This window comes from Scatophagus argus, chromosome 6 (assembly GCF_020382885.2).
Source record: "Scatophagus argus isolate fScaArg1 chromosome 6, fScaArg1.pri, whole genome shotgun sequence".
Taxonomy (NCBI): domain Eukaryota; kingdom Metazoa; phylum Chordata; class Actinopteri; family Scatophagidae; genus Scatophagus; species Scatophagus argus.
The window spans coordinates 2,089,193-2,113,969 of record NC_058498.1 but is presented as its reverse complement, the minus strand read 5'-3'; the positions used below and the strand labels follow the sequence as shown (position 1 = coordinate 2,113,969).

The window sequence follows — 24,777 nt, the reverse complement described above, 5'->3', positions numbered from 1 at the left end:
GTGTATGTAAAACCACACTGGTTAAAGGTTTGAAGTTTACGTTTCGGTTTAACAAAGTCATATCAAAATTCTGTTTGTCCTTTGACCACACATTTTTACCCGTTAATTTATAACACGACGCTGATGTAACAAACTGATCACACTGACCTTTTGTCTCTCTCTAACAACCGCGTTTGTTTATGCACTTTGGTAATTTAAATGTAACACATTCTACATTATACGGTTGCCTGTACTGCTGCATTTCCATTTATACACAAATCTATGTTGTGTATTTAACAGCGTGGTCGAGCAATTAATCATTTCAATACGTTTCTTCTTGAATATACTGTAGGAATCGGGTAGGTATAAAATAATAGCGCAGTCAAATGCTTTTATTTTGTAAGATGTACCCGGAAATATGTCTGTGATTATGGCTCATTTGTCTGTAGTGGACAGAGCTGCAAAGCAGTTGAAATCCCCCCTCAGCAGAGCAGAAGGCCAGAGGGTCCAGCCTTGCAGTGCAGCTCAAACATGGCGGGCTTTGGAGACGACGTGACGGGTTCGTGGTCCGGGTCCCGGCGTGCCACCGACTCCCCATCTTTAGCGGCTCCCGCGGCCGAGGAGCAGAAACCGAAGAAGAGGAGGAGAGCTTTCTGTCTGACCAGGATGAAGTCCCGCAGCAGCTCCGACAGAAAGCACCAACAGCCGCCCGCCGCAAACAACAACAACATGCCGTTCATGATCCACTGCCAGATCGGCAAGGAGATCAAACACATCTGCAGCAACTGCCGGGGAGCCGAGCCGCTGGACGGTGAGGGGACACTGCTGTGGGAGCAGGGAGGGAGGAAGAGGAGCGAGAGGAGCTGTTGGTACTCCTGTGGTTTTCAATGATTTTCCTGTCGTTAGTCGGTGGCCGCTCCCTGCCTGCCGGGGCCGATCTGCGATAACAGCACCGGGAGCCGCTCTCAGATCAGCTGGTGATGCTCCTTTCTAAAGAAGTTAGTGGAGAAAGAGGGGTTTTATGAGCTCACGTTTGTTTTGTGTGAGTACTTCAGTTTGCGTTTCGGTTCTTTGGTCCACTTTTTGTGCAAACTGCATGTAGTTTAACCTGGCTGACATTTCAAATGAATGGACAAGAACCAGGTGAGCTAAGTGGAAAACAATCTATTTCCGGTATTCTGATGCATGCAGTCATGCAGAAGATTATTTTAAATTTATATACCCACATACCGCCAATTTGAATGACTTGCATAACCTCTCAGATGTTGGTTGAGTGACATTCCTGTTATTTAATTGGCACAGTGTACTTACATTTTGTGACTGATAAATGACTGACAAATTTTTTTTGTCTGGCCAACACAAAAGATTTTTTTAAAAACATAATTATGCAACAAAACTGGGAACAGAAGATATTTTTGAGAACCTGAAACCAGTAAATCTGTGGTATGTTTGCTTAAAAAATGACTAGTGTGTACATTTATAAAAGTTGTCTGTTAATTTGTCTGCCTTGAGCTCATCCATTAATTGGCTAAAGAGGTTCATCATAGACTGATGAGCAGCTGTTGACTAATCAACCCAAAACATGTTTGTGAAGCAGAGCTCGTCTTCAGTGTCGGTTATTGACAGCCCAGTGCCAATAACAAGCCCATTAAAACAACAGATCCACAGCCACGAACGGCGCCTGGATGGGTCAGCTGACGCAGCGAGCGTCGCCTCTCGTTTGGCTGCTTGGGGCTTGTTGTCCACTGAGTCGGCGTGAGGAAACTGACCCGAGGTCTGTCGCGGAGCCCGTCGCCCTGCAGTGCCAGTCTGAGCCCGCAGACTCGCGGCTGCTCGAAGCCGGCGGCGACCGGACGCCTGTTTCCTGTTTACAGGGCTGAAGATGAGTCAAGAGGGAAGACGTGACCGCTAATCGACCTGGATTCCATTTAAGAGACTAACATTCATGATGATGCAGATGTTTCAGCTTTGAGAGAAACTCTTCTGTTTGTCAGGCTGCCACACAGACTCAAACTGCTGTCTGCTGATGTGAAGAGGAGGAGGAGGAGGAGGAGGAGGAGGAGGGGGAGGAGGGTCAGACAGACGGGTTGGGTCTTGTTGAAGGGTCTCTCGGTGGCAGCTGCTGAGTCGGTACAGATCTGAACTGACATCCCTCTTGTAAGAAGGCCGCGACAAGGCCGGCATCTCGTCCCGTCTGCAGCTGCTTCAGGTTTATCTGTTTTTACCACTGAGCTACTCTTCAGCTTTCATTTCTCGCCGTTTCCTCGTCGGTTCATCCTGCCTACTGAGTCAGGCCCTTTCTAATCAAAGAATGGAGCAAACGAGATCAGGAATTTGATGCCAACTGTCGGTACGTCAGCTGTTGAAGCTTAGAACACATTTCAGTATTTAACACGTGCTGCCGCAGGAGACATGTTTTAGTCCCATCTGCTGACGGATTCTACTGTTCTCTATGATTATTTTCATTATCAGTGAGGGTGCAGATTGTTTTCACAATTAAAGGATCATTTGGCCCATAAAACATATTAAAGAATCCAACAGCCCAGAACCAACAGTCTGAAACCCAAAGACTCTTCCTGACTGTCATAAGTGACAGGAAAAGCAGCAAAGCCTGACATCTGATAAGCCAAAGATGACTGAAACATTTGACTGCTCATCAGAACAGTTGGCGTCATCAGCCATACCGAGCAGCTGCTCCTCGATACGTGAACAAACCAAACCTGCTGTGGCTTCGTCACATGAAAGCAGACGACTCTGATCTGCTTGTGCAGCTTTCACGCTCGAGTTTTTCCATGTTCCTGCAGAACATGAGCGTGAATGTTGTGTTTGATTGGCGGCGTGTGGCTCGCGCCCTCACGTCTCGCTCGTGCAGCGGGATGCTGTGTGTGATGACAAAAGGTAGGATTTCCAGTGAGTGAGTGAAACGCTCTGCACAGCACAGGCGCCTCCAGCAGCCTGCAGGGCTCTGAGGGCTGCAGGTCACAGGGAGCCAAAGGAAGCCGTGGAGGAGGAAGGGACGTGAAACACGCTGATGTTTTTGTTGGAAAGAGTAGAAATGTGTTGTGGGTATTCACGCCAACTCTCCTTGTTGTGGTTCTGCTTTCTGATCCCGTTCAGTTCCTCCTGACTCGGTCATGCAGAGCCCCCTGGGAGAACGCGTCCCTCCTTGACATCTGAAGTGCAGACTTGTAATCACCTGCTTTCCTTTGGCCGGCATTAAAGTAAACGTAGCGCGTGATAATCGAATATTAACTCAAAAGTTACCACTTGAAAAGTCTTCAGGCCTACAAGTCTTGAGCTCCCGTCCTCAAGCCATGCATGCTGTGTCTTAGCACTAATGTGACTTGTGTGAGTGAATCCGTCACTCAGGTGTGGCAGGTGAAGCTGCTGGACTGATGTCATGTGACAGGTGAGGAGTTGGTGGTTGGTAGGTCGTTTTCAGCCCCAGACAGCAAAGCAACATCACATTTCTTTTGCACTTCAGAAATCATATTTTACTTCTGCTGAAGTAAAAGACAAATCACCATCGAGCGAGTCAGGCTCGTGTTTTGTGAGTGTTGTGTACCTGCTTGTCACTGACCTCGTTGTTGTTGTTGTTGTTGTCGTTTTCCAGCTGAGGAGGTGGAGAGGCTGGCAGCGATGCGCTCTGATTCGCTGGTTCCAGGCACACACACGCCTCCCATTCGCCGGCGCAGCAAGTTCGCCACGCTGGGCCGTCTGTTCAAACCGTGGAAATGGCGGAAGAAGAAGAGTGAAAAGTTCAAGCAGACCTCTGCAGGTGAGAAGTGAACCAGTGCGAACACCACACATCCGGTGTCACCCAGCTGCGGTAATCTGCCTCGGTCCCGCAGCAGGTTAACGTCTCCCGCACACACGATGACGGTTAGTTTACGTAAGGCTGATGAAGCACCGCGAGGCCGCACGTCAGCTGCTTCCGCTTCATCAAGCTGGGCTGACTGCTTGTTAACGTGTTTACACTGTCAGACTAACTAAAGAGAAAACTAAACAGTGACATTCTTACACACACACATGAGGTTTGTTCACTGTGGAATAATAAAGACATGAATGTAACCAATCATGTCACTGCATCCAAACACGCAAAGGAAGCACCGAGAGAGAAACTGATCCAAAATCAGCCACCAGTTTACACGCATCACGCCGTAAAGCTGTCAGTCACCGCAGTCAGCAGGTATGAGCTCGTGCTGAATGTTCACTGCACCAACAAATTCACCTTAGATGGCGACTGTCGGTGTGTCAGCGTGTCACCTGTGCGACGTGAGCCCCCGTCTGAGGACACGGGGACGCTCGTACGTCCGTCTGCACGCAGGACAAAACTGTTCGGACGGAGAGATGACTCTCAGTCCTGTCCCGAGTGAGAGACACCAGCACGCATCTCCCAGCTGCCCCCGCACACACACGCGCACAGGTAGACACTGTACCTGCGCACCACGCGCTGCAGCTGCTCTCCTGCCACAGGTAAAGTGCATCAGATTACATGTGCGTTCACGGTTCAGGGCAGAAGAGGTAACCTGCTGCTTTCAGTCAGAAGTCTGGAAGAGTAAAAAGACAAAACGCTTCATGGAGGCAGTTTTTATTGAACGAGCTGTTGTCTTCCTCAGAGTCGGTGATTCTTCTGCCCAGACGAAACTGACTGATTGGTGCGAATCATCTTTAATGCAAATCTGAGTTTTAACGGTGCAAACGGAGCAGTCGATGCTGTTTGGGGTCTGAATATAATCTACAAGACATTTCAAAACTGACCTCAGTTCAGATTGTGATTTTCATCTTCCTTTAGCAAGAATTTTAACAAGCATCATTCTGAATGCTTATGGTCAGAGACAGTTTGTTTCCTGTTGGAAACACGATGCAGTTCACGTTTGTATTTACTGTGGAAATAAACACAGAATTCAGTGAACAGACAGACAAACTGACAGCTGTTTAACAGCCGTTGTTTATTTATTTATTTAGCTGTACACAAACTTTGTCAGTGTTTTGCTGCTCCTGTCCCGATTGGTTCACAATAAGCAGGAGAAAAAATGAAATAAGAAAAAACAATCAGTGAATCTCACGAAGAAAACATTAAATGTGTTGTCTTGTACCGATTTCACATTCGGTTTCATTTATGGTTTACACGGCAACGTTTGTGCTTACAGCTCATGTCTGAACATGAGAGAAAGAAAACACAATGTAAAGTTTAAAATTGATTAACTATGAAACTGAGAAAACTACAGGGAATTTCCTGTGTGCAGGACAACCAGCGGTGGTTTTCATTATCCGTCCACGTGCCGATCGTTTTCACTAATAATCCATAAAGTCCATAACATGTCAAAAGAAGACCGAAAGAGAAGCAGCAAATTTGTTTGACACCTTTGCTGAAAACAACAGAAACGATGCGTCGATTATCAAAATGGTCGGCAACAAGTTTTCTTTCCGTAGACTAATCGATCAGCTGATCGCTGCTGCAGCTCCAACACCACTGCTGCAGGATGTGCAGAAATGTGTCGTATCGTTTCTCACGTCCACCTCAGCTGTTCCTGGACGTCATGTCTTCTGTCTTCCCTCAGTGCTGGAGAGGAAAATGTCCACTCGCCAGAGCAGAGAGGAGCTCATCAAGAAGGGAGTCCTGAAGGAGGTTTACGACAGAGGTGAGGAAACGAAATGAGTACTTCAGGTTTCCCGCTCAGAGCTTCTGGATGTGACAGCCTGCCTGCTTTTGTCTGCATCGTCTGGTGGTCGCAGCCTGTCAGCGCTGAAACGACCACATCAGACATGAGGTTTTGTGGTGTACAGAAGAGCCTGACATTAAGCTGCAACCTGAAAGCATAAAAGCTGCAAACTGCCACATTTTAAAGGCTGGAAGTGCGTTTGCTTGGTTAACTTCTCACTGATTACGTAAAGCTCTACATGCACCTCTGAGCTGCAGTTTGTTGTTGCCTGATCTGCATTTTCAAATGTCTTCCTGTCACTTGTGTTTGACTCTTCCTCTTGTTTGCCTTCATAGACGGTTCTTCCTCTCCGGCTGTGCGAGAGGAGGTGAAGATGGAGAACGGCTCCAGCCTGTCAGAGTCTGAAGGTACCGAGCTGATGGAAGGAGCAGCTGCAGCTGTAGGTAGGCAGCGGAGCCTCGCCGCCTTAGTTTGCTCCGCCCTCAGCTCGTATTTTACTGTCTGATTGTTTTACTTCCTTGTCTGTTCTCCTCAGGCATGCTGGACTTTCAGATGCCAAGTGAGGGGGCATGTCAACAAGACCACGGCCAAAAATCCATCCAGGCCCCGCCCACGAAGAAGTCCAGCGTGTATCCGGCTGACGGCGCCGAGTCGATTCTCTCCAGACCTCCTACGCTACACAAACAACCTCCTGCGCTGCCGCCCAAACCCTTCAACAGGCTGCCCAATCACATCACAGGTTTGTCTTTGTGCTCGCTCACGAGTGCTCACGCGAGTCCCGGTTTGCAGACCCGTCACGGCCCCCCTCTCTGTGCAGACGGCGCCCCGGTGAAGCTGCCGTGCATGTCGGTGAAGTTATCTCCTCCTCTACCTCCAAAGAAGCTCATGATCGCCGTACCTGCTGGGAGCTTGGAGCCCTCTTCGCTCGCCTTCCAGAAGTGCCCCGCCCCTCCCAGCCATGCTCCAGGGGGCGGGCACTCGCTGCAGTACGGGACGCTCCCGGTGCCCCTGCACCCCCCGAGCCGCATCATAGAGGAGCTCAACAAGACGCTGGCCCTCACCATGCAGAGGTTTGAGAGGTGAGGTGAATCTGAGCTCAGCGGTTTAGTTCATGTTGATTTCTCAGCTAATCAGATGACTTTTAGGAAACTGTGACGTTCAGTTTTCTCAACATGTGAAGGGAAAAATGAAATCATTTGATTATTTCAGTGATTATTTTCACTGTCAGTCGATTAATTGATCCTGACAGATGTTAATGAGTGAAGTCATGTTCACACATATTTCATGCACCACTGACCCTTTGACCTTTGACCTTTTCCCACCGACCTGCAGCTCCATGATGCACGCCGTTCCCACGGTGATGATCGAGTGTGACGACGACAAAGAGAACCTCCCCAACGAGGCGGACTACGAGGACATGCCCGGCATGTACAAGGACGAGGAGGAGGAGGACGAGGAGGAGGAGGAGGAAGACGATGAGGAGGAGGAAGAGGACGATGAGGAGGAAGATGAGGATGACACGCTGTTTACAAGTAGGTGTTTTTCTTTGGGGTGTGAGGCTGCTTCTTATTCAAGGCTGAGGGCGTCATTGATTCTGACATGTAATGTGTGCACATGCACGTCTGAGCACACGTGCTAATGCGTTTCCATGCGGCTGGAAGCACTCTGAGCTGCGGCTTGTTAACAGAGATGTGAATTATTGATAAATCGTTAAGCTGTGATGGCCAACATGCTGGCAAACACTGAGGAGTTTTTTTTATTTGTACGATAAGAACAATGAGAACTAAAAACCCGAAGTGAATGAGTCCAGGCTCCTTGCAGGGTGTCTGAGCATCAGTTTTGCTTCTTGTGTGATCACTGAAGGCACACTGGCCATGAAGGTCTTACGAAAGGACTCGCTGGCCATAAAGCTGAGTAACCGTCCATCGAAGAGGGAGCTGGAGGAGAAGAACATCCTGCCGCTGCAGTCGGACCAGGAGAGGCTCGAGTCCCGACAACAGACGGCCACCAAACTGACCAGGTGAGTCCGCTCGGCCTGCCTTAGCGTGACACGTGTGACCTGGCTGCCCAGGAGCAGGAGATGAGTCAAGGTGGAGGGAGAGGAGATTCAAACCGAGGAGCAGCTTCAGGTGCAGGCATCACATGCATGATCACAGAACGAGATATTGATCGTTCTAATGCGGGATTATTACAAGTTAAATCCAACAATATATCACACCTCTTATTGAAAGCACAGCAGTCACCACAGTTTAATGGTTATCATTATCAGAACCAAATTCTCATATCTGAAGAGGAGGTGGAACCAGACGATCTTCACTTATTGATTGATTAGTTGTCTCAGCTGATTTCTCGTTATGATTTCTGGCCTGAATTGCAGATTAAAAACCGAATTCCCACAAATTCAAAATGAAACCGTCTCCATGTTAACATAATGTTAGGACACTGGCTGAAGCGTTAGCTTTCTTTATCAGATGTTTTTCTTTAATCTCACTTTACAAGATGATTTCAAGAAAGTTGTGACGCTGTGGGAAAACAAGCAGACTGTGATCGTTTGTGATCGACACTCGATTAAAACAGTATAGTGAAATGATTGTGTTGTCGTCATTTTTTTTATAACCTTTTTTTCAGCTTCTCACAGTTCGACAGTGAGGATGTAATAATGCTGGTGAGATTTTCCTTGGAAAACAAGTGTTGATTAGCTATGAAGAAAAGCACTCGGCTAACATCTTCCTCCACCTCTGGCTTCTCCTGTCACCCCCTCACTTCTCTTTCCAAACACTATCAGTCGTCCTGCAGACTCTGTATAAGTCACGAAATACAACCTCACGAAACCAGACATCACCTGCAGTCTGTCTGTCCGTCCGCACAAGCAACATTCCTGTGCGAGTACGGCGGCGACGATCCAGGAGCAAACACACAAAATGCTTTAAAAATAGATTTCCTGAAATAGACGTGTGGCTGTTTTTTCAGACGGTTGAGTCAGCGGCCGACAGCAGAGGAGCTGGAACAGAGAAACATACTGAAACGTAAGTGAAGTTTGGCTGCCGGGAGACAAAAACATGTACGTTAGTCATCACTGTGTGTGTGTGTGTGTGATCTGTGCCATCTTTTCCTCCTTCCTGCCAGCTCGAAACGATCTGGAGGAGCAGGAGGAGAAGAGGGAGATCAAGAGACATTTGTCCAGAAAGGTAAGACAGAGTCTGATCAGGGGACATGTTTAGATGGTTATTAGGTCATGACCCCGGCTGGAAATATGATCACGGCTGACCGAACCAAACTGCAGCTTTATGAAAGGATGACAGGATTATCGGTTACGTCGTCCTCCGTGTGTGTGCGCGTGCGAGCGATCATCTCCATCATGGAGACCATCTCAGGACGCTGCTGTTCCACAGAAACGACCATATTTGAATATGTTTATTGATAAGCTCAATCCGCTGCAGAGAAACAGTCGCTTTAGCAAACAGTGCTTATTTATGTTTATTTTCTATAACAACTGGAATTTGGTGGGAATTTAGGATGCTCATTTTGATGAGATGACAAATGAAGAAGAAAATTAAGGGACAGTCTTAATATGAATGCATTTTGGTGTAGAGGAGGGTTTTTTTAAAAAGTGAATAATTTCTGTTAATTAAAACAAAATGTAGAAAACTGTGCTTTCCTGGCAGCTATGCATTCTCCTGTTCAACTTTACAACACAGAGGCAAAATACAAGAGGATTGTTCTTTGTTTTTTAATATTGATTGATTTTCAAAACCAATATATAGACATTACACATAGCTGACATCATCCAATCTTTATCACCACTGAATAATCTGAATCTGTGAAGTAACTGAAGTACAGAAAAATGTACAGTACCTGCCTGTAAGGTGCAGAGGAATGGAGGTATAAAGCATTAGATAATGGTGATACTGGGTATATAATATAACAACTGGAGTGACTCGCCTCCTTTCTTGCATCCAATAGCTCAGCCAGAGGCCCACAGTGGAGGAGCTGAGGGAGGCAAAGATCCTCATACGCTTCAGTGACTACGTGGAGGTCGCCGAGGCTCAGGACTACGACAGGAGAGCAGACAAGCCATGGACCCGACTAACGGCTGCTGATAAGGTTAACGACAGACCCAAAGAAAGCTTCACCAGCTCTGCGTTCAACCAGTCAGTAAACAGTTGTTTCTTTGTGTGTCGTTCAGGCTGCCATCAGGAAGGAGCTGAATGAGTTCAAAAGCACAGAGATGGAGGTGCACGAGTCGAGCCGCCATTTTACCCGGTAAGACAAAGTCATGAGGCCGCAAAGCTCATCACGTATCAGACAACTAACTGTGACGGATTAAAAACTGAGACAGCTTTGCTATTCTTAGACCATTATCACCAGAGTGTAAAGTGTGTCCTGAGGGTGGTGGCAGAGGAGAAAAGGGGGGCCGGATTACACTGTAAGACTCAGCCTCCATCAGTTTAAGCTGTACATACACTGTGCTCGTCAAATTGCTCTGCAATTACAGTAATTATGAGCGGCAGAGTGTGAAAACCGTTCAAATTAGCCTCCAAGTCGCAAGTCAGGGATTTTCTGACGGAATCGACCTGCAAGAGCTGCAAACAGCTTGAGCAGCATCGACAAAGTGTCTGCAGGGCCGCCGCTGTTGGCCTGTGCACTGAGGAGAGGCTCAGCTGTGAGGAGCACAGTGCAGCATCTGCAGGTTGCTGTTTGAAAACTGCTGGAGACACACACTGGTCAAAGGTGCAGTAAGGACTTTATGTGTGAGTGGCGGCCTGGTAACGAGGCTCAGAATCACTGAGGCCCAGAAATTCCCAGAATGCAGTTCGTTTTAGATGAAACCTGTCATGAACTGAAGGGAATACGTTGACCTTTTGCCAGTGGAAAGTCAGGTGATTCATTCTCTGGGCTCCTGCACATCTGGACCAGATTTTAATGGTAATCCATCCAGTGTTTGTTGGCAATGTTTCACTCTGAAGCAGCGTCAGAGAGGGCCTGACTCTGCCGGTCCTGAAGCTGCGCTGCTGGCTTTCCTACAGCATCACTCACGTTGTTGTCACCGTTTCTCCCTGCAGGTTTCATCGACCATAAGACAAGTGAGAGCTCAGCCGTGCTTCAGTACCATCACACGGAGCCTCAAGTGTCCAGACTGCTTCCTGCTCCCCTCTCCGGCGTCACACTGACAGGCTGGACACGAACACAAGCTGTGGGCTGCAGCCATCACGCTTTCAGAAGGACAGATGGACTAAATTGGCGTTTCCACTCAGTGGAGATCTTGAAGCTTTCTTGATATTCAAAAGCTTTTATTTGTCATTTTTTTATGATGAACAGGTGGTGATTTGTTTACTTTGCAGGACTTTGAAAAGGAGGTCAAACAGAATCTGTGCCAAGTTTGAGGATGAGAACGGCAGGAAGTGAAGATGGGACTTTTTTGTTTCAGACTTTAACGGGGTTCTCACTCTCAGCTGGACTTAATGTTTCATTGGGGCGCACGTGTTGGCAGTTTTATTCCACAGATGACATCTCAGTCATCGTTTATCTCGTTCTGCCGGAGGAATTAAAATATTTACAGCAGCTTATGCTGTTGTAGGCAGCTGAATCTTAAACCAAATGTCCCAAAATCCTGAAAAGCCCAAAATGTTCTCTGCAAGCTACCAACAGTAAACACTGAGGATCTTCTAACACATACAAACCAATCAACTGAGCAATAATTTCAGATTCTTTTCTGTTTATGGGCTGCATTCAAAACTGTTCAGACTTCAGATCCCCATTTTAAACCAAAGCAACTTGACTTGCTGTGGATCTTGAATGCATCCCAGAGTGACTGAGAGTTCAGTAACTCATTGTGTCACTGTGCCTACAGGATTGTTTACAGGAATTTAGAAGTTGCCAAATTTACTTGTTTCACTTGATGCAGAATATTATCTGTGGACACGTTAAAGTTGCCGAACTCTCTGCTGAAAGTCGAACGTTTTTTCTATTTCATTTTTTATTGTCCGAGATGAACCTTCAGCGGTACAAAAAATGAAAACCCTGCCACCTTAGTTTCTGTTTTTTATTGTTTACAGTCCGTATTAGCCTCATGAATTGGCAGTTTTGACCAAATTACTGGGTGAACTGGTTGAGTGCGAGTGTGTCTGAGTGTGTGTGTGTGTGTGTGTGTGTGTGTGTGTGTGTGCACAAGCATCAGTAATATTACTGTTGAAAAATGTTTTGGGGGGAAAAAAATACTCTCAGAATTCTAAGACTTGTACATAGCAAAGAAAGTAAGTGAGACTTTTCAAAGGTTTTTTGTAAAGCAGAAAAACTGCATGTGAGTATTAATTTATTGTGAGTCTTCTATGATGTATGCAGTTTCTTAAAGAAAGAAACTTATTAAAAAATAAGTTTGTGCTTCCTTGCCTTCTTTGTGGCGTCCCACTGATCAGCCTGAAGGTCTGTGGCAGCGGTTCCCAGTGTTCGTGTCTTCAAGTCCTTTCCACGTCTGGTTTATCAGCCGGGACTCAACTCCGCGGGCTTATTCACAGAGTAGTCTGTGATGAGTTTTCAGGTCAGTCATGCAGAGACGAATCCCCACTGACAGCGAACGCCACAGTCTGTCAGTCTCTCAGTGGAGTTTAGAGCGTGTCCAGGTGCATCCTGGGAAAGCAGCTCAGCTCTGGGCCCAGACCTCTGAGGTGCGTGGAGGTGTGTGGAGCTCCGTGTGGCTACACAGCGTGCATTGGCGTGCCGCAGTATTTGTGCCACAAGTCGATGGCTTTGGTCACAATGGCGTCTGTGTTCTCCTGTGGTATCTGGAAGGGAAACGTTATTTTACGAGGACGAACACAATGCATTTCTGTTAGCAGGGACGTAACGGCGTCGTGTAGTCATGCACTCACATGGCACAGGAACATGACCACGCCTTCAGGACGGCTGATACCCATCAACACGATCTTGTAGCTGAGCAGGATCTCCAGGGCCACAAACACCAGGATCTTACAGGAGCCGCTGATCACTTTGTCCCACACCCTGAAAATAATCAAAGGGCTCAGCTCACTTGACCAGCATGAAGAATTTCATTTCAAATCTGCTCTGTGCACATGATGAGACTTTTGGTACGTCTTCATCTTGAAACATGATACAGACAGCATTTATCTTGAAAGACAAACCTTGTCTTGTCTGGTCTCAGCTTTAGGCAGAAATTTAGTTTTAAAAAATACTAAATATTATCACAGGCAGCTTCAAAAAAAACATACCTGTGTTGGCTTTACTGTAAGTGTACCAATAAGGTGAGCAGGTAAACTGACCTCTGCAGGCTGGATTCAGGCAGGCAGCCGGCGAAACAGCGTCTGAACCAGAGGCTGTAGGGCAGCTGAGGCAGAGCGCCGCTGCTCTTCAGGTGGTTCAGCAGTCGAGGTTCCTCTTGACTCAGATAATGCTCCAGGCTCTTTGGCTGCACCACAACACAACAGGAGGAAAGTCTTCAGAGTGCAGAATATTAAAAACAAAATAACATGATTCAAACTCCTGAGTCATGAGGACTTAGTCACGTCAGTTCTGATGTTTTACAGACTAGATTCACACCAGGAGGCCTCATATGTTTTGTATCTTTCCTGTCACTGAGTTGCATGAAGAACTTCTCACCAAACTAACATTTTTGAGGTCAATCTCCACTTTGCTTTGAATCAATATCTTCACTGATCACATTCAAGGTTTCCTCTCTGTAAACTAAGTGTCAGACTTACCAGGTGAGGAACCGAGTCTCCGAACTTTGTATGGAACTGATTGACAAAACACTTGATCAACCAGTAGCAGTCGACGGGATCGTCTACGATCTCCTCCATGGCTCGACTGATGGAGAGGAAGTCCTCGTTCTCTTCATCCTGAAGCAACACATCAGTGTCACATATTACAGCACCAGAAGCAAAGAGAGCAAAGAAAGCACTAAGTGGCATCTTCTGCAACATTAACACACCTGCAAGAACTGAGACCTGAAGAGCTGTAGCATCTCTCATAGCTGAAATTATTTGACTTAATCGACTGTTGTGTTGCCTTGTTTTTCCACAAATAGTTCAGAAGTAGCTACATATTCAGGGTGATCTGGACACATTCACACTGTGTGGTTTTGCTTACAGTCCTGAATAAACCTGGTTAGTCAGTCACTGACATGGAACTGACAACTGAACAAGCTTTTTGGTGGCAAAGATTGCAAGTGATGTCCTGCCTGAAATATGAACACCACAAGCTTTTAGTATCATTTTCCACTTGGGCTCCAGAGTTCTACAATTATGAATTCATGATGAAACAGTAACGCTAACTTCAAATATGTGTGGGCTCCTTCAACGGTCAGTCCTCCAGTAACTGCAGTAACTCCACAAGCCACATGAGGCACTGCATGTCCTTCACTGAGACTTTGGTTCTGTGATGGCACCAGAACCTACAACTTACAGCTGTGAGGGTATTTTTAAGACTCAGGCTCACACTGTTATTGGTTATCTTGATGAAATGCAGCAACAATCAAACAGGCACTGAATGAGATGGAAAATGGAAAATATTCCAGATGCAGATTTGAAATAATGCAGCCTCGTACATCAACACAAATTCCAGTTAAACTGTTAAAAAGTCTCATGGCTTTCTGCTGACTGTCCAGTGGATTTATAAAAAACACAAAATCACACTCTCGTCATTTCATTATTTGTTTCTGTCACTACCTACAACCCTCAACACAGTTGTATCAGTACCACAATCATGTTTTCTTCTCCAGCTAGTTCTCCACAAGGCCATCAGGTGAGGATCTAGGATCTAACAGCCATCTCAAATCCCGCATCTATGCTTCAGCACAGCCCTAAACTCTGATCGAGGTGACAGCTGGTACTGCTTTCAACCAAACATCATCTAATGTTTCAATGATGCTTTATCAGTCACTGTACCGGGGCGGAGATCTCAGAGCACCGCGGGAGCACCTGGCTCTCCAGCTGGAACATGCGCAGGTAGATGTGGGTGGAGGGTGTGGAGGAGTTGATGTATCTCATCACTTCCAGAGCTTCCAGGATGTCCTCATACTGCCCCTTCCTGTAGCCTCCAACCAGAGCGTGAGAGTCACTGTGAGGAGGAAGGATGCCTGCAGGAACAACAGATTTTCTCTGTCTGGCATCTCACATGACTGAACAGTTTAGTAGTTTTTGTAGTTTTGAAAATCTAAGCCACAATTGAGATGTGTCTGAAAACCTCAAGGTGACCAAAAGTCTGAACCGCATAACATAAAATAATGTTGTCAAAAGTCTCAAAGTATTGTTTTGTTTTCCATACTACACATTTTAAACTAGACAATATCCACATTTGACAGTACTTAAAGTAACTGAACTATAAAAATGAGATCTTCAACACAAGTCTGCACAGATGTTATTACAAATGCTAATGTTATTAGCCCAGACTTGGGTACAGGTTCAGAAGTGATGGAAACAAGAATATGTGTGTGTCTTACCCAGCAACACCTTCCACACGTGGATCCTGTACATGGAGGGCAGGGGGAACCTCTGACTGAAGGTGCTCAGCTTTTCCAGATCTGTGAGAGGAGCGAAAACTTTACAAACAGGACATGAACTGACTGACAGCTAACTGAGGAGTAATGGCGTCGAAGTCTTATTAACATCGCTCATTGGTACGTGCTCAGGTGACAATCTTCCACTCCGTACTGAACCCATTTCATCCTGCAGGTACGGAATATTTCCCCGTCTGTTGGCAGACACGGCCTGTTACTTACCCAGAGGATTATCCTTGAGCAGTATTTCCAGCGATTTCTTCTCCTCCACTCCTCTGAAGCCCACTTTCTCATAATATGCAGAGCGGAAATTTCTCTGAGGGTCGTCAGCCATCCTTTGAGCTGGTCAGTGAACTACACAAAAACCTTCAGTGTGACGTTTGGGCTGCATTAGCTGTGGGATAAAGAGACGTAAAGCTGCTACAGACAAACACCACAACACTCGGTGTGTATCTTTATATTTAACACTGGCTTACGTCATACGGATACCATACACGATTCGTGAAAAATCCTTCGGCAAGCAAATCATAACTGTGAGAATTGTTCTCACAGTTAAGGCCGAAAATGATCTTTCGTTGATCCATAGCTTTTAAATTACATTACGGACAGTTTAGCAAAACAAATGATGGACAAACGTTCGGTAAATTACTTGCTATCCGCTACCTTGCACCGGTGCGTTTCACGGACAGATGCTGTGGGTTCACTCGACCGAACAGCTTTAAGCTAACTTGGTTAACTAACTAATTAACTTAATCTATCAAGCTAACGTGAATGTTAGCTACAAGTGCGAAGCGTTTGTCATGTTAACAGCAACAACAAGAACACCCCGTTAAGTGACACTTTGGTTGACGTACTCACAGCAGTGCGAACAAATGACCCATTTCCAAAAATAAATCTACCACTGGATGTGCTTCGTGCTACACTCACTGTTGTTGTTATCAAAACACATCCGGGTCTTGCTGTCGATATAAAATAGTAACTGTAAAATTGAAATACAAATAGTAGGCGCACTTCTGTTAATTATTTCAAACTGTCTTCATTATCAGTATAAAACCAATTCATCCAAAATTTCCACTTCTGAAATGTCTGTGTCACGTTCAATCTAAAGCAAAATGGGTGTACACATAGTAAGCAAATTATGTGGATCTCAAAAAAGCTTTTATTTTGAAGGTAATTTCTAAGTAAAGTCAGGATTTCTTCCGGTGTCATGTCCACCCCGCCCACTGTTTGGTTTGCAGCCTACTTTATTCAGAGTTCATGGGGAATGATTAAGCCATTTGGGAATTTGAGTCGTACTAACAATAGAAAACAAGATGCAAACATACATTTTATTCAAGCATATTTAGCATTATTAGCTGAATTATAACTTGGCTTTGAATGTAATTTTATTATTTGTTACTTAACCATATATTTTCCCAACTGTATTATTTTGTATGATTAAAGCCAAGTCTCATTAGTACAATTTTATACTGTACACTGTGAGATCTATATATATATATATATATATATATATATATATATATAGAGAGAGAGAGAGAGAGAGAGAGAGAGAGAGAGAGAGAGAGAGAGAGAGAGAGATTATAATATAATAGAATATATTACATAAAGCTATCAAATGTGTTCTGGTTCTATGTGAAACTGGCCAAAAATAAGAATCAGTATGAGCAAAAGAATCAAAGATCACCTTTTATTTTGTGATATTGAGAAACTGTTACAAAACCAGACGCACTAAACAGCAAGAAATCAATGGTTAATAACTGAATAAGTAAAAAAAAAAAAAAAAATGGAGTTAAGCTGAATGTAACCCAACCGTGGATCCCAACTCTAATAAAACAAGAATTTTAGATGTGAAGTAAATGAAAACATCTCGCCAAATACAAAGTTTAAAAAGAAATGACATTACAAGAACATTTTGAAAAAATTATTTGATATATGCAAGAATATGGCAATTGTTTCTAAGTCTATTTTATGAGCACCAGTAATTAAATTCACATACACTTTATTTTCAATCCAAAGACCTTAAGAAGGCTCCCATTGCTATTTTTATTTCTTTGTCAATTTCCACAACAAACATCTTGGTAGTGTTAATTTTCATCATTTTCGAACAGTATAGCAACACCAAAGCTAAAATCTAAAACTATGCAAGAAATATTTTTTAACACATACATTTTCCAATGTTATTTTCTGAATAATCAAAATGCTTTTAACAAATGATGATTTGTTTGTAAGAAAAGAGCATAGATGTGCAGGGCCTTTTATTTATTTGGTGGATGTGGATAAAAAGTTGGTGAAGCTGGACTGAGTGTAGCGGCTAGTTGCTGAGGAGGAGGGTGAGCCCAAGTCTACACTGCTCCTGCGTGAGCTTCGTCGTGAGCCACCCCTGGATCCAGTGGTGGATCCTGGGGCAGAGGAAACGTTGTAAGGACTGCTGATTCCTCTGGAAGATACAGACGATGCCTGGAGCATTTTCACCCCAGTGCTTTCTTCCACCATGCAATTATCCAGAGCCTCCTTATAAGCGATCTTGAGTTTGCTCTTAGGGCAGGTGAGGTTCTTTGTGTGATGGCTGATGTCTTGTAGCTTATGGGCTGCTCTTTCATCCAGCCAGCCCATTTTCAAAGCATCGTCTAGGGTTCTTCTACAGCCCTTTTCTGGATCATAAAGCCCCCCTGTTACAAACTGGAACTCCATGAACCTTTGTGCTGCCTCATAGGGCAGCCACATCTCCTTCATGGCCTCAGCAGCTGACATCTTCTTCTTGGTTTTTACATCCTCAAAGCCAATGTAGGCTTTCTGGGCAGGTTTGAGCTTGGTAGCCATGTCGTCAGTTATTATACCTTGGCGGGCAGCCTCTTGGATACCAAACCTATGGCCATTTGTGGGATTGATAATACCTCCAGTGCAGGCCTGGGCCTCCAGCAGTCTCTGGGCAGTGATGGAATCCACCAGACCGCGATTTAGAGCCTCTGTAATGGATATCTTTTCAAGAACTTCTGTGTCAAAGATGGCACCCACAGGTTCCTGTTCACCCACAATTTCAACAGGGGAGGCCAGAGTGATAGATACACTGGATAAATTTCTAAGGCCATCAGGTGGGTCTTGAGATACACTGCTAACTGTGGCACTTCGCCCTGTGACAGTGGTAGTTTTTGTTGTGGTCATTTTGGCTAGAGTGGGTGATAAGGGTCTTGACAGGACTGATGATGATGATGACAACGATGTCACTGATGACAGAACTGAGGCTTCTGACGTTCTGACAGTTGATGACACTGAGGATGTACCTGAGGTTGGTGATGATCCATGTTTGGTCTTACTGGTGATAATATCTGCAAATTGAGTCAGGGTGATCTTGTGTGATCTGTACTGATCTAGATCTAACTGAGTAATTACTTGCATTTCAAGCAGCTCAGTGATATCAAACTTTCTTCCAGTCTTCTTGTCAATGATAACGAGCCGTGTGGAACCATCTGGATCAGTAATGGTGATCTCCTCCCACTCACACTCCTGCTCAGACAGCTCCAGGAAGGTCTCGTAGTCAATATACCCTTTGTCATATGCTTCACGAACTGTCATCTCTTTATTAGTTTCTGGGTCCACAATTACCACTCTCCTCTTTCTCAGAGTGTTCTTCAGGGTTGACTCTTGTTTTTTCTTGTCCATGATAGGCAAAAGGATGAGGCCAGTTTTATGTGTGATACAACGTTTCTTGAGCTCCATGTAGGTTAGGTTTTCTTCTGTGTTAGGGTCAAAGAAGCCCTTTGAGTCCACACTCTGTTCAGTCAGGATGTTGTTCATTTTCTCATCAAAGTAACCTCTCTTGTAGGCAACACTGACATCGATACGATGGCTGTGTACAGGATCAATGATACCACCGCTTGCAATCTGAGCCTCTAGCAGACGGATGCCGTGACCTTTCTCCACCAGACCTCTCTCTATGGCCTGAAAGAGGGAGATGATCCTGTCTGTACCAGGTTCTTTGTAACCAGTCACAGCCCTCTCTGCTGATAGCAGTTTGTCCTTAAACTCTGGCCCAAATAGTCTTTTATTGTAGGCATCACCAACAGTCAGGTAATTGTTGTTGATAGGATCAACTATGAAGCCTGAGGCAGCCTGGGCCTCAAGCAGTTCCAGAGCTGTCTCATCTTGCAACAGTCCATTTTTCATGGCCTGGTATATGGACATCATCTTATCACTGGCCTCATCATAAACTCCTGCAATGCAGGTAGAACCCCTCAGGTAGGGGCGCAGGCGATCTTCGATTTCCTGGCTTGCCAATCTGCCCGCCCTCAGTTGGTTCATGTCAGAACGCTCCAGCAAGTTGGCATCCACTAAATCTATGACTGACACCTGGCCCCTGAGACCCTGGACAGTTATTGGTTTTTTAGGTTCAGGGAGAAGTAAAAGACCTGTGCTTGGATCTGATTTGCATTTTTTCTTCAGATTTACATAGTTAGTTGCTTGTTGGGTGTCTGGGTCCAAATAGCACTCAGGATGCTGATTCAGAGCCTGGTATAGGTCCTCATCTATGAGATCCCTCTTCATAGCAATATCTTTAGGAAGGAAGACACTCAGGACAGGGTCCAAAATACCCCCTACAGACTGTTGAGCCTGAAGTATACGTAGAGCAGTGTCCTTGTCGATTAATCCCTTCTTCATGGCCTGGCCAGCTGACAGGAGCTTGGCAGTATTTATGTCTCTGTAACCTATAACAGCAGCCTCAACTGCAAGCAACTTTGATTCATCCTCCTTGTCCACTACTCCTCTATTACATGCTTCTTTTACTGTCAGTTTCTGATTCGTTCTGGGGTCAATGATGTGACCTGTGGCTGCCTGAGCATCCAGCAGCATGTCAGCACTGTCAGAAGACATAATCTTCTGTCTCTTTGCCTCTGTGAAGGACATTTTCCTTAAGGGTCCAGCTGCAACACCAGCAATTGATCCTGTTCCCTTTAGAAAGACTTTCTTATCTACAGAGACATTTGAGACCGTTTTCTCCCCCTTCACTAGTTGGTCAAATGTTAGCTTGTCCAGAACCCCACAATCAAGCAATTGTTGTGCTGTGACTGTCTTACGGACACCATCAAAGAACAGTTTGGAGGGGTCAACCTTCTCAGAGACTGGCAGAAGCTGAAGGCCTGTGTGGGGCTCTGTCTTGCATCTCGCCTTCAAAGTCCCATAGCTGACATCATGCTCAGTTTCTGGGTCCAGATAGGAAGCAGGACTCTGCTTGAGGGCATGACTGAGGTTTTCATCCAAAATGTTGCGCTTGATAGCTGTATCCTTCGGGAGGAAGACACTGAGGTTTGGATCTAGAATGCCTCCCACAGACTCCTGAGCTTGCAGCAGCCGGATGCAAGTCTTCCTGTCTATCAGTCCCTTGTTCATGGCCTCAAACACTGAGAGAGGCTTGGTTGTACTAGGATCCTTGTATCCCACAGCAGCAGCCTCTGCTGCCAATAATCTGTCTCGATCCCCAATGTCCACCACCCCTCTGGCACATGCCTCCTCCACTGTCAGCTTATGATCAGTTTTAGGATCAATGATATGGCCTGCAGCAGCCTGGGCTTCTAATAGCAAATCTGCACTATCTTCAGACAGGAGCTTCTGTTTCTTGGCTTCTGATAAAGACATTTTGCCTTGGCGTCCAGCTATAACCCCTGCAATGGATCCAGTCCCCTTCAGATAAACCATCTTTTCCACAGACACCACTGGAACAGTTTTCTCCCCTTTCACTAGCTGGTTAAATGTTGGCTTGTCAAGGACCCCACATTCAAACAACTGCTGTGCTGAGACTGGCTTGCGGACACCATCAAACATCAATTTGGAAGGGTCTTTCCTCTCAGTGATTGGCAGAAGTATTAGGCCTGTGTGAGACTCCGTTTTGCATCTTTTCTTTAAAGCCCCATAGCTGATATCTAGCTCAGTGTCTGGGTCAAAGTAACACTCAGGCCTCTTGTTTAGAGTGTGGCAGAGATCTTCATCCAAAAGGTTGCGCTTTACAGCTGTGTCTTTAGGAAGGAACACACTGAGATTGGGATCCAGAATGCCCCCTGCAGACTCCTGGGCCTGTAGTAGACGTAGCCCAGTTTTCCTATCAACTAATCCCTTCTTCATTGCCTCAAACACTGATAGAGGCTTAGCTGTGCTGGGATCCCGGTAGCCAACAGCAGCAGCTTCTGCTGCTAAGAGTCTGTCTCTGTCTCTATTGTCCACTACTCCTCTGGCACATGCTTCCTCTACGGTCAGCTTTTGATTGCTTGTGGGGTCAATAATGTAGCCTGTGGCAGCCTGGGCATCCAGTAGCAAATCTGCACTCTCTGGGAGCATGAGCATCTGTTTCTTGGCCTCTGATAAAGACATTTTCCCTAAAGGTCCTGCTGCTACACCAGAAATGGATCCTGTCCCCTTTAAAAAAACCTTTTTATCCACTGACACCTCTGGGACAGTTTTCTCCCCCTTCGTTAGCTGGTTAAATGTTGTTTTGTCCAAGACTCCACAATCAAGCAACTGCTGTGCTGTTACTGGCTTGCGGACACCATCAAATATCAGTTTGGAAGGGTCAAGCTTCTCAGTGACTGGCAAAAGCAGCAGACCTGTGTGAGGCTCTGTCCTGCACCTTTTCTTCAATGCCCCGTAACTGGTATCATGCTCAGTTTCTGGATCAAGGTAACACTTGGGACTCTGGTTTAGAACTTGACGGAGGTTTTCATCCAAAAGGTTGCGCTTGATGGCTGTATCTTTGGGGAGGAAGACACTGAGATTGGGATCCAGAATGCCTCCCACAGACTCCTGAGCTTGCAGCAGGCGGACCCCAGTCTTCTTGTCTATCACTCCCTTGTTCATGGCCTCAAACACTGAAAGCGGCTTGGCTGCACTAGGATTCTTGTATCCAATAGCAGCAGCCTCTGCTGCCAATAATCTGTCTCGATCCCTAATGTCCACCACCCCTCTGGCACACGCCTCTTCTACTGTCAGCTTCTGATTTGTTCTGGGGTCAATGATGTGACCTGTGGCAGCCTGCGCTTCTAGTAGCAAATCTGCACTATCTTCCGGCAGCAGCATCTGTTTCTTAGCTTCTGACAAAGGCATTTTGCCTTGACTCCCAGCTATAACTCCAGCAATAGGCCCAGTCCCCTTTAGATTAACATTTTTGTCTACAGACACCTCTGGGACAGTTTTATTCCCTTTTTCTAAATCTTTAAATGTTGGCTTATCTAGTACACCACAATCAACCAGCTGCTTGGCTGTGACAGGTTTCCGAACACCATCAAAGACAAGTTTGGAGGGATCTACTTTCTCATAGATAGGAAGAAGCATAAGGCCTGTGTGTGGATCTACCTTGCATTTCCTCTTCATTGACATATACGTTACACCCTCCTCACTATCTGGGTCCAGGTAGAGCTCAGGCCTCTGATTCAGAGCATGATATATGTCATCATCAATTAGGTTACGCTCAATGGCTGTGTCTTTGGGAAGGAACACACTGAGAATGGGATCTAGGATGCCCCCCACAGACTCCTGGGCTTGCAGCAGACGCAGTGTTGTGTTCTTGTCAATCAGGCCTTTTTTCATTGCCTGAAATATTGAAAGTGGTTTGTTTGCGCCAGGACCACTATATCCTACAGCTGCAGCTTCCGCTGCTAGCAACCGCTCTCTGTCCTCTTCATCAATCACACCTTGATTACATGCCTCTACAACTGTCAACTTCCGATTAGTCCTGGGGTCAATTATATGGCCTGTGGCAGCCTGAGCATCCAGTAGCAGGTCGATGCTATCTGCTGGCAGGAGATTATCTTTCTTGGCTTCTGTGAAAGTCATTTTGCATAGGGGTCCAGTGATAGATCCTGGACTTTTCGGACCTTCAATCACCACCCCAGCTATTGGGCCTGTCCCTTTTAGACTGTCTTTTTTGTCAACAGACACCTGAGGAACAGTCTTATGCCCATTCACAAGCTGGTTAAAGGTTGGTTTGTCCAAAACACCACAGTCAAGCAACTGCTTTGCTGTGACTGGCTTGCGAACTCCGTCAAAAATTAAAGTGGAGGGATCCAAGGTTGGGGGCTCTCTAGCTCTCCTCAACTCAATTTCCATATTTTGTCTAATAATGGTCAGCTCCCGCAATTCTTTCTGAAGGGCTGCCAGCTTACTTTTATATGTATCCTCAAGCTCCCTGAGTTCCCTCATCAGCCTCTCTATCTCACTCTTCAAAGAGTTCTTTTCCCTCTCCAGACGTTCCTTGTCCGTGTCACATTGCCTGATCAAGCCCTGCTTGCTGTCATGCTGGTCCTTCCAGTAGTCTAAATCCCTCTTCACCCTCTCGTTCTCTTCCAACAGACGTTGTTTATTTCGAAGCTCAGATTCAAGGGACTGTTTAATGTGACTGAGTTCATCCTCTAGCCTCTGAAAGCGATCTTTGTCCTTTTCAGACAACTGCACTTTCAGCAACAGGGCATCTCTCTCCCTCACAATATCATTGTACTGGGACTGAATGGATTGCATCATGGCTGTTGTCTGTGGAGAGGGAAAAAAAAGGTAGAGAGATAAAATATTAGTCAACACCAAAATACAGAAATTTACTGTATATCAAGAATCATACACTTCTTTTCTGCATTTCATGTCATGGTATGCAATTAATGACACAGGGACATAATGCTGTCAAAATTAATAGCAAACCCAGTAAATCTGTAATGGCGCTAAAGCTTAATGGTAAACTTTAATACTATCAAGGAGGACAGCCCACATACTTGCTCTGTTTATCTTTTCCGGGAGCAGAATAGTAAAAAGAGGTCAAACATTTAGGCTGCAGCTTAAGTAAGAGCTGCCGAAATTATGTTATGAATTTATTAAATGATTCTGTTGCTGCTGTAGCTCCTGTCCTTTTGTCCTGCAGCTACATTAATTTAAATATGACAAAATCAACAAAACCACAAGATGGCACAGTGCTAAATGTGTAAGAAGTGAATAAAGCAAAAATATATTGTTACTGTTTATAATATATATTAACCAGAATTCCTTTATTTATTTTTTACGTCACATGACTAGCAAGTCTCTGAGCGTTCCTCCAAGATATAATTTGTTTAAAGTTAGCAGTGGAATATGTGAAGTGCTCAGTCTCTAAAAAATATCCAGGAGAAAAAGAGAATACTGTTAAATCAACCGTCACAATTCTGCAGACAAACTATATTAACACTACGTTGTAACACTAGGCTTACAGCAACTAATCAGAACAACTATTTTAACTATTACATTCTTCAGACTGGAATAGTTTCTGTCCATATTCTGTAAATTTGCAAAACAGCACAATTGCAGACAGATGAGTCCCAGTCTCGACTGCCTGGTCTAAAATTCCAAGAAGAGGTGCCTCAGATAGTATGACAATAGTATGTAGTCTGTAGTATACTATGAATATTTTAAATGTGTATCATTGCTGTTTTACAAGTTTGCAGATACTACAATAATATAACAAACAATATTCCAAACATAGACCGCTGACATAGCGGTACTGTCATTGTTAACTATGTTGATTCAAAATAAATAAATCAAAATACGTAAAGGCAAAAAAACAAAACATGCAGGTTGCACATCTTTGCACAGTGCAGGAAGGGAGACAGCGGAGGTCAG

The 24,777-nt window shown here is 45.2% G+C and overlaps 3 protein-coding genes and 1 long non-coding RNA gene across 12 annotated transcripts in view; 2 read left to right on the top strand and 2 right to left on the bottom strand.

Annotated features, from left to right (window-relative positions):
• Positions 1-296: 296 nt before the first annotated feature.
• phactr1 (phosphatase and actin regulator 1) lies at positions 297-12,026 on the top strand. 5 transcript variants are annotated; one of them, XM_046392745.1, is made up of 13 exons: positions 306-790; positions 3,593-3,757; positions 5,544-5,624; positions 5,981-6,088; positions 6,181-6,384; positions 6,463-6,724; positions 6,978-7,177; positions 7,509-7,665; positions 8,616-8,671; positions 8,772-8,833; positions 9,609-9,749; positions 9,832-9,908; positions 10,709-12,026. In XM_046392745.1, the coding sequence occupies exons 1-13, from the start codon at positions 511-513 to the stop codon at positions 10,722-10,724; spliced, it is 1,809 nt and encodes a 602-aa protein (XP_046248701.1). In that variant the 5' UTR covers positions 306-510; the 3' UTR covers positions 10,725-12,026. The 5 variants fall into 5 exon arrangements, 2 of the variants coding, with proteins under 2 accessions (XP_046248700.1, XP_046248701.1); XR_006843687.1 differs by having other exon boundaries at positions 297-790; positions 9,609-9,908; XR_006843688.1 differs by lacking the exon at positions 306-790 and adding an exon at positions 1,089-1,122 and having other exon boundaries at positions 9,609-9,908.
• Positions 10,779-16,161, bottom strand: tbc1d7 (TBC1 domain family, member 7). Of its 3 annotated transcripts, none has more exons than XM_046392750.1 (8): positions 16,011-16,098; positions 15,379-15,550; positions 15,100-15,180; positions 14,546-14,736; positions 13,361-13,498; positions 12,923-13,068; positions 12,515-12,644; positions 10,779-12,427 (listed from the first exon to the last, which is right to left on the bottom strand). In XM_046392750.1, exons 2-8 carry the CDS (start codon positions 15,488-15,490, stop codon positions 12,341-12,343), a joined length of 885 nt encoding a protein of 294 aa, XP_046248706.1. In that variant the 5' UTR covers positions 15,491-15,550; positions 16,011-16,098; the 3' UTR covers positions 10,779-12,340. The 3 variants fall into 3 exon arrangements, with proteins under 3 accessions (XP_046248706.1, XP_046248705.1, XP_046248704.1); XM_046392749.1 differs by lacking the exon at positions 16,011-16,098 and adding an exon at positions 15,820-16,002; XM_046392748.1 differs by having other exon boundaries at positions 10,781-12,427; positions 16,015-16,161.
• The window catches only part of LOC124061162, an 11,725-nt gene continuing 2,075 nt past the window's right edge, over positions 15,128-24,777 (top strand). The window contains exon 1 of one of the 2 annotated variants that reach the window (XR_006843690.1): positions 15,128-15,276. This is a non-coding gene — a long non-coding RNA (uncharacterized LOC124061162). Of the gene's footprint in view, positions 15,277-15,445; positions 15,602-24,777 lie in introns of those variants that run through there. The other variant, XR_006843691.1, reaches the window with a different exon arrangement.
• The window catches only part of LOC124061157 (desmoplakin-like), a 21,741-nt gene continuing 13,793 nt past the window's right edge, over positions 16,830-24,777 (bottom strand). For both annotated transcript variants that reach the window (XM_046392742.1, XM_046392743.1), the window contains exon 24: positions 16,830-23,667. In XM_046392742.1, the coding sequence (XP_046248698.1) occupies positions 17,416-23,667 (6,252 nt within the window). In that variant the 3' untranslated portion in view covers positions 16,830-17,415. The remainder of the gene's footprint in view (positions 23,668-24,777) is intronic.